The following is a 9,550-nucleotide window of genomic DNA, read 5'->3' on the forward strand; positions in this document are numbered from 1 at the left end:
CTATCTGTCAAACTCTACTGTAGGCTACTGGCAGTGAGAAAACACTGTCGACGTTCTTTTGTAACTAACGTTAAATGCCGACCGGGTACAGCCATCGGCTCCTCGCAGCAGTAACGCTATGAACATGTAACTGAAGTTGGCTGCAGTGTAGCTTAATTCTGAATGTTGCCAAACTTCATTCATTATTATAGTGACGTTTTGTTTTGAAATTGGCCGCCAACTAGCGCTGAACCGGAAGAACAAATACAATTGCGTGTAACGCAGAAGAGAGAAAAAGTGGGCGTGGTGAATAAGGTGAATAGACGTAAGTGGCTCGAGCTGCGCTCGGAGGAGAGAAAACCATCTGGGGCCGGTTGCACCAACTGGTCTTAACTATGCCTGGTCGTAACTCCTACGTCGGTCTTAGTTAAGACCATGGACTTACGCCTGTTGCACCAACACGGCTTATGTCTGGTCTTAACTATGCTGGTCGTAGCAATGCGCGTCCATGTGAATTGCCAGGGAATGCACCCTGATTGGATGATGTTGCAAAAAATGTGCCTCGCGACCTGCTTGGAGCACTGTGCCACTACGCTCTATCAGCCACTACTGTAAAACACCCTCCCTCCTCCCACCCTCCCTCGCTCCGGGGGAAAAATGGCGGCGATTGAGCCAGATAGACAGTCTGAATGAAATTGAATGTAACGTTCCCAATTCTATGTATTAACTTCTAAAAAACTAACGGCAACATTTTGGAAGGCTAAGCCACACAACTAGTTAGTTATAATCTAACGTCGTGCTTTCAAAGACGGCGAACTGGCGGTGTTACGACGATGATGGTCAAAAAGGTCTCTGCGGAGATCTCTGTTACAGGCAGGCTCTACGCCTCCTCCTGACCAGGCGTAGGAGTTACGCCTGGTCGTAGTGAAAATAAGGCTTAAGCCGTCTTGGTGCAACCGGCGTAGCTGTGCTCGTCATTGTCGATGATAACGTACGTTCTTTGTTTTACCCCCTGCACTGTCCGCTACAAAAACAACTCTCTTCTTTGACGTTCTTTTATATTTCGCGCCGTGACCGCCGGAAGTGTTAACACAACCCGGAAGAATTTGGCCCACCCCCGCGTCAACATAAGGTAAATAGAATTGTATGTTTTGGACTTGGGTCTGTAGGGACTGACCTGAAGAAGGAGTAGCTCGGTCCGATGTTGTAGAGCGCCGGGCTGAGCTCCATCTCAGGGTAGTGGCGCAAGTCGTTCTTGATGGAGCCCAGGCCCATGGCGAAGGTCACAAACACAACGGGCAGCAAGACCTGGGAGATCAAGCCCTTCCAGTCCCTGCGGCTGTGGTGGATCCTCTTGGTTAGTATGGCCATAAACTGCTGCCAGGCCAGGGCCAAGCCACGCACTGTGGACGAACCGGTGAGGTCTGCAATACATGGGAGAGGGGTTGGAGAGGGAGGTGGACCCTTTATTGGCATGGAAAAGCATACTGTTTCTATCTACTACACACATTAACACAAAATAGTACACAAGATGAAATTAAAGACTATTCAATCATGGTGGACTGGAATCAGATTCAGTTACGGAATTTTAAAGCTGAAATAATTAGATTTTTAATTGTAGCACCACCATATGGTGGAATGAGGTCATATTTGTTATGTAGCAAGCCACAAACATCTATCTTCTTGTCATGGCATAGGAAAGTGCAAAAATGTTGGAAAGAAGAAGGAAAATAACAAACCAGCAGAAAAACAATAGGATTTCCGTATAATGATGACTATCATGGAATACCAATGATGGACTTCATGCAAGTTTTCCAAAATGAATCAGTTTGGTTTCATAAAAAGAAAAGTTTCAAGTCCATGATCTTAAATGGCAGTGATGAAAAAGGACATTCTACTATATATTGGCTATTTCAGGAGCAGGCAGGAAAGAAGGAAGGAAGGAAGAAAGGAAAGATATAGGGAATGAAGTAGCAAGGTAGAAAGGGATAATTAAACGAATGAGGCGAGGAATGAGTGCGGACGAAGTGAACACGACACAGAGCAAAACAATGCATGATGGGAGATGACTCACGGATCTTGTCGAAGCTTCCATCGAGGTCTTCGGGTAAGCTATCGATGGATCCAGAATCAGAAACAGTCTCTGATATAGACAGCCTGTCCTCAGGCTCACAGTCTGCGTTTCCGTGAGTCAACTGGAGGAACACCTACCAACAACAGAGTGTTTCCTCAGTGTGCATCCACATCAGTATATTGGAAAGTTGGAAGGAGGTTATCTTTTCTCCAACCCGTTTGTTTGTTAGCAACATTTGTCAAAAAGTGGATAACAGATTTGGCTGAAATTTAGCTGAAGGATCAGTTAATTCGATTTTGGTGGTTGGATCTTGGATTCCCAGACCATTTTCATTTTTATAGCCATAACTGAACAGTTATGCTGCATTCATGTTCTTGTGGGAAAGTCTGACATCCAGGACGTTATGGAAGCTAAAGCTTTCCAAGTTGGAGAATTGTTCAGCATTGGCGGAAGTTTGTTGCTCTACTGAATGTCTTTTAGCCTATAGCCCTATTCGCACGGGACTAGTATTACCTGGGGACCTCTATTAATTGGTAATAATTGTGGAGGTCCCCTGTGATCTTAATCCCATGCTAATCTGCCATGTCCATAATTTGTAAACTAAAAATTCCATATTTCACTGAACACAGAGGTCATGTGATATTAGTCCCGTGCGAATCGGCATATCAATGATTTGGGATCACATCTTTGGACTTGATAGGGCTTCATTTAAGCAAACAGCATCTTACAGACTGACGGCAGTGTCCCGCTCACACACGGTGAGTCAAACTGCAGCTGAAAACAAAGCTGCAAAGATCAGGTGAAGAGGTGTCACTCTGACCCTAAATTAAACTGCCTTTTGTAATTACATGTTCTGCAACACAACATTTTACTCACATTTTGCCCCGTAAAGGCAGATTGTAAAGAGTATAATGGCTTACATTCTGATGCAGGAGTTTGTGGGAAAAACAACAATAGATTCTCTACACTTGGTCCAATCGCCAAAGTCCTGTACAGATGGGCACTGGAGCAAGAGGTCTTTGTGAAACGGTGTGGTTGGTCACCATTCGATCAAATTGCTTTTGGTAACGTGGTCCACCCCACATTGGAGTAAAATACAGACTTCGCTTAGCCCATGCGAATGCACCACACAAAACACAGGTGTGTGTGTGTGTGTGTGTGTGTGTGTGTGTGTGTGTGTGTGGGGGGGGGTGCTTGTGCGTATGTGCGTGCATATGTGCGCATGTGTGTGTGTGCGTGCGCGTGTGTGCATACCTCCTCCAGTGTGGTGTCAGAGATGCCGTAGCAGCCCAGTTGCAGGGCATCCAGGTTGGTGTCCAGAGCAGTGAGGAGGGAGCGGTAGGAGGAGGCGTTGAAGGAGGTGAACGGGGGCAGCGAATAGACCAGGTCGCCCCCCTGGGCCTCCTTCAGCCGCGCCTCAGGGACGTGGGCCTGGATGAAGGTCTTCAGCTCAGAACTGTCAAACCTCGCCCCGCAGTCTGCGTTCTGGAGGTGGGGTAGCAGAGCGGGGGGAGAGGAGGGCAGGCTTTATTTTAAAGGAATACACCAGAGGTTTTGGGAGATTGACAGTTGGTTGACTTACCTGTCAACCAACTGTAGGGCTATGCAATTGATAAAATTGTAATCTCAATTACAATTTTGGCTTACCACTATTATGAAAACAAGATAATCGAGATAAAACTATTATTATTATTATTATTATTATTATTATTATTATTATCATTATTTATTTTATTTTGCCTATTTATTTATATTTTTTCATTTATTTATTTGTTTTTCAGTTCAATTATATTGAATTATCAATTTAAACGTTTTTTCAAGTTCAGTGAATGCATGATGATGCCAAAGTCAATGAGTAATTGTGTTAAATAATCGTGATCTCTATATCATTCAAAATCATTGTGATTATGATTCTTGCCGTAATGCATCAGCCCTACTGTTAAGAGATGAGAACATGAACTGGTAGATTATTGGCTCTGGGGCTCCATGCTATCACTTTGTATTCCTTTAACTTGAGATCTGTATTATTACGTTGGCCTGTCATTTCCTATTGGTGATGCTTTACCTTACATGCATTATGATACATTACAAGCAGAGCAAGAATGTTTCTTACGATAAAATCGGACAAATACAAAGACAAACATCAGAAAACTACATAAATTATATACAGTAGTCGTCCCATTAAGTATAGGGCTGCAGTGCACGATATGCAAAAACACACAGACACACACACACACACACACACACACACACACACACACATTGCGATTATATTGATAGATATTGTGATTGCGATATGAGTCATGATTTTAGTGGGGATGAAATTTTGTGCATTTCATTTTTGAAAAAGATATATACAAATGATTATGTTAATTTTACTGGGGTCTGCACCAAAAAAGCATGTTCCCTTATACTGTATGTGGATAATGTGATTTGTAGGCCGGGGCATCTCTGTAGCACCACAAGCCCTCATTAAATTGTATGTTAACTTGTGACACATTTTACCTTGACCAAATTGCAGCTGGTCCTGCAATTTGCATACTGCACTTGGCCATATTGTGATTTTGATATTTGTGCAGCCATAATTAAGTATTAAACCCCTTTTTGTTCATTATATCATGGCATGCTTATTTTTATTTTTTTTACCACCATTCAAGTAAAGTATGACTTTTTTTTATTATTGTGTTTGACCTCCTTGTCTGCGTACCTTCTTGGTGAGGGTGAGGTTGTAGCCCTGCCCCAGCTTGTCTTTCAGGTCGAAGGGGGATCCACAGCATTTTAACCCTCCTCTCTCCAGGAAGGCGATGCGGTCGCTCAGCACTTCAGCCTCGTCCAGGTGGTGGGTGGACATAATGATGGTCCGGTCTGAGAGGAGAGACACACGCACGCGCACGCACGCACACACACACACACACACACACACACACACACATACACACACACACACACACACACACACACACACACACACACACACACACACACACAGACACAGACACACATCTGTATTATTATCCTTGAGCCTTGAGAGGAGTTTCCATGGACTACATTAAATTGGGCAAAATCTACAACATTTTGATTAGAGGGGATGGGATGTTCAAATGCAGTTCAAATTATTGAGTCTGAGTCTGAGATGAAGTAATATTAAATGCAATCAAGAGATGCAGGTTCAACTGATTGATACAATTGTATATTTTGGAGATTAAGCCATTCTGGTTTCTTAAACTAAGGGTTTAAGAAATGTACGACAAGCCTAGTTTTCCTGGGTACTACCATTTTTACGATTCCCGAATGCATATGCTGAATATGCCGTTTGAACGGTGTCAATAGCTTAGATTTTACTTGCGGTAATGGTTATGGTCCAGAAAATTGGCGGAAGAATTAAATAAAGAGGTAAATAAGAGTGTATAAGCAGGCACACTAATTACATTAGACAAAGGCACACAGTGCAGGCAAACAATGCCATGCTCAGACAACATCAGAGCCATGCACAGACAACATCAGAGCCATGCTCAGACAACATCAGAGCCATGCACAGACAACATCAGAGCCATGCTCAGACAGCATCAGAGCCATGCTCAGACACATCAGAGCCATGCTCAGACAACATCAGAGCCATGCTCAGACACATCAGAGCCATGCTCAGATAACATCAGAGCCATGCTCAGACAACATCAGAGCCATGCACAGACAACATCAGAGCCATGCTCAGACAACATCAGAGCCATGCTGAGACAACATCAGAGCCATGCTCAGACAACATCAGAGCCATGCTCAGACAACATCAGAGCCATGCTCAGACAACATCAGAGAGACAGTGCCTGTGACAGCCAGGGCCAATGAAACTGCAGATTCCCCACTGCCACAAATGCATGACAGTCTCTCTGCTGCTGCTGCTGCTGCCGCCATCGCCACGGCACTTTTTCATCCTCTCTGTTTCACAGCCAGCCTGTGAGCACCTGAAGAAAAAAGCTATTTCCATTTCTAAATCTATTTCTGCTTACGGTAATTACATGCTAAATTGAAAGTCAAAGGCCTGATAAGCAGAGAGGCCTACAGGGTTAGCTCCAGGTTCACAGTGCTTCACAGTCTCCCCTCTTCCTTCTTAGGAAATAGGGAGAGGGAAGGGTCTTCAGCACCAAGTGCCAGAGCGATTTGAGGAATTTTATGTGAGACCTATCCCATCCTTTTAGGAGCTATCAGAAGAGTGAAGGTTTTGGATGGTGTGTGGCATGTGCCTGTGCCTGTGTGTGTGTGTGTGTGTGTGTGTGTGTGTGTGTGTGTGTGTGTGTGCATGTGCATGTGTGTAGAGTGTGTGCACTGCACACTGTGTGTGTACTAGGGGCTGAGACTGCCAATGTTGTCAATTTATTCAAAATCGGCTACATGCAGTACAGAATTTATGGATCACATTTTTATTGGAGAATTGATGGATACTATACTGGTTGTCTATTGGGAGCCCTTATACTGAATTGATTCGAATATGACATTTTGACTGGATTCCATAACACTATCACCTATTGGAAGCTTTAAAACATATGAGCATTGATATCAGCCTTCAAAAACCCAAACCCCCAAATCAGTCAAACTCTAGTAAGTGCAAGGTGATCATGAGCTCCTAGTTTTCATAGTGTTTCCAAATGTGTGTGTGTGCATGTGTGAGACTCACCTCTCTTGTGCTGGATAACAATGTCCCAGATGCTGCGTCTGGAGCAAGGGTCCACTCCTGTGGTGGGTTCGTCCAGGACCACGAGGCGGGAGCCCCCGATGAAGGCGATGGAGATGGACAGCTTCCGCTTCATGCCGCCTGACAGGGTGCCCACCCGCTTGTGTCTGTGGGCGTACATGCCCGTCTCCTCCAGGATCCTTGACGGAAGAGGGATTCAGCGGTGTGAGGATGGAAAGCATTTCACTCAGAGTGCGTACTTTTATGCATGCGCTACCAATCAATTTCAGAGTCTAAATTCATCTTGTCTATCAGTTAACCAGCTTATGTACCGGTATATACAGTATATTGCGCAATTTCTTTCTCTTAATTGTCCTCATGACATCTCAAGGGATTTTGTTGGGAGCTAACGTACAACAATTACTTTGTCTTTACCACAGAATAGAAGGAATGTAAGCTCCAATGCTCAATGATGCCTGTAAATCACCACCTATGGCGATAAGATCTTGTTTGAACCATACTTCAACATTGGGTGTTGCTTTTTTATTGCCCTCTGTGTAACCCGCCGCTGTCATGGACCGCTTGTTCTCTGCAAGTCTCACAACCCTCAGCCATATTTCCTTTTTATCGAAGGAACGCGTCACAAACTGAACTCGGGTCAAGAGTTTCATGATGTCATGATGGCTGCACCGCAAATCATCACGACAGACTAAATGGCATTGCTACATGATGTATAATCTTGAGGCTAGTATAACCCCTGTCATCATCTCTTGAGAAGGTTTTAGCATATTATTATTTATTGAATATGGCTGAATGAGCAGGACACCCACTTGCGGACTTGCTCCTGCAGTTCCCTGTGTGACCAGTGGGGGGCCTTGATCTGGCCGTACAGCAGCAGGTGCTCCTTGACGGTCATGTGGTCAAAGTGGACGTCGTACTGCATGCAGACGCCCAGCTCCTTGCGCACGTCGTCGATGTTGTTCTGCATGTCTCTGCCATACACCTCGATGGTGCCAGAGGACGGGGCGAAGAGGCCGGTCAGCAGGGACCTGAGCACACAACCGGATCACATGTTAGTATGTGACAGTAAAATCTGATGATTTTACATTGCTTTGATCAAAGGGACAAGTTGAAAGTCACAATGGGCATCTTGCTTCCTTATTCCTTAAAACCGGATATTGGGGTGGGACATAATGGATCATTCATATGCGATATGACATATCAGTTAGAGGAGAGAAATGCTGTTTTTGTGTTTTATTTATGTATCTATCTATCTATCTATTTATCTATCTATCTATCTATCTATCCATCTATCTATCTATCTATCTATCTATCTATCTATCTATCTATCTATCTATCTATCCATCTATCTATCTATCTATCTATCTATCTATCTATCTATCTATATATCTATCTATCTATCTATCTATTTATTTTTTAGTTTGATTGTTAAGTCAACACTAAAGATTTTCCATTTTGCAGAAATTGTCAAATAGGTGTATGATATGATAGGGCATGTGGTAAAAAATCCTTTCTATCTCTTAGGTCTTATTGCATTTCTTTCCCCCAAAATGTGTGGTTGCATGGTGGATGTTGGAGATGTAGGAATTGGAGCTTATTCTGCCGTACTCATTGTAAGCTGCTGTCAAATAGTTATTTAATTAAGACCCGTCAGGCAGTCAATTTCAAAACAGGGGTGGGGGTGCTTTGTGCCATACATGGTGGTAGTCTTGCCAGCTCCATTGTGGCCCAGCAGCGAGGTGACGTGTCCCTCATAGAAGTCCACGTTCAGCTTTTCGATGGCCACGCGCTCGCCGTACATCTTGGTCAGGCCGCGGAGGGCGACGCCCACCGGCAGCCCGGAGAAGTCGTTGCCAGCCTGGGAGGAGGGAGCGATGTCTGACGGAAACAAACACAAACAGTCAGTCAGACGAACAGTGAATACAGAGAAGAGTGAGAGGGCAAATAGAAACGCAGCAAGAAGCTGGAGCAAGGGGGGGACAGATATTGACAGGCAGAGGCCATGAAAGGGAAGACATCATGTCATCCCTTCAAAAGACAACAACAGAGGAGACAGCACCACTTATTGTCATCTGGAGAAAATAGAGTTTTTTTCTGTACCTTTTGCCTTGTCATTGGGGAAGACAGGCTGGTTCTCGTGCATGATGTTTGTGAAGAGGAGTCCTTTGCTCGCGTGGCTTGGTGTGGAACCGAAGCAGCAGCACAGATCGGCCCAGAAGGAGCGTTTGAAGGGGAAATACCACGGAACTGAGATGCCATAATTTCCTGATAACAGAAGCAAACACTGTGTTCTCAATGCTGGACAAAGCTGCTTTCAAACACTGTGTTCTCAATGCTGGATAAAGCTGCTTTCAAACACTGTGTTCTCAATGCTGGACAAAGCTGCTTTCAAACACTGTGTTCTCAATGCTGGATAAAGCTGCTTTCAGGTCCTGATAACAGAAGCAAACACTGTGTTCTCAATGCTGGACAAAGCTGCTTTCAGGTCCTGATAACAGAAGCAAACACTGTGTTCTCAATGCTGGACAAAGCTGCTTTCAGGTGATGCAGACACATCACTCAATAGAAACATTTCTACCTTCTCTATTTCTGGGTCAGCCACCCTGACCTGTGATTGCAGCGCTCCATTGGGTTAATCAGTGTCATTTTGAAAATGCCAGAACGCAGTCTTGAAATGCATGGTTTATCCAAGTGTTTAAAAAATTATCAATCGTGTCTGAGATAATTGTGTGATGAACAAATGGGCAGAAGCCAATCCCTAATCCTACTGCGTTGATTGTTATGTCAAATGACACATTGCTATGTCACAT

General features: G+C 44.2%; 1 protein-coding gene across 1 annotated transcript in view; it reads right to left on the reverse strand.

Annotated features, from left to right (window-relative positions):
- LOC310798722 (glucosylceramide transporter ABCA12-like) overlaps positions 1 to 9,005 on the reverse strand; it is a gene marked incomplete at its 5' end in the record, with an annotated part of 37,019 nt that extends 28,014 nt beyond the window's left edge. Inside the window, 8 exons of the mRNA XM_083661276.1 lie at positions 1,157 to 1,403; positions 2,054 to 2,186; positions 3,308 to 3,538; positions 4,761 to 4,918; positions 6,723 to 6,919; positions 7,550 to 7,768; positions 8,438 to 8,618; positions 8,841 to 9,005. Coding sequence (XP_083517402.1) covers positions 1,157 to 1,403; positions 2,054 to 2,186; positions 3,308 to 3,538; positions 4,761 to 4,918; positions 6,723 to 6,919; positions 7,550 to 7,768; positions 8,438 to 8,618; positions 8,841 to 9,005 — 1,531 coding nt within the window. The remainder of the gene's footprint in view (positions 1 to 1,156; positions 1,404 to 2,053; positions 2,187 to 3,307; positions 3,539 to 4,760; positions 4,919 to 6,722; positions 6,920 to 7,549; positions 7,769 to 8,437; positions 8,619 to 8,840) is intronic.
- Between the last annotated feature and the right edge of the window lie 545 nt (positions 9,006 to 9,550).

The sequence above is a fragment of the Poromitra crassiceps genome (assembly GCF_964638095.1).
Source record: "Poromitra crassiceps genome assembly, chromosome: 26".
In the NCBI taxonomy this organism is placed as follows: Eukaryota; Metazoa; Chordata; class Actinopteri; order Beryciformes; family Melamphaidae; genus Poromitra; species Poromitra crassiceps.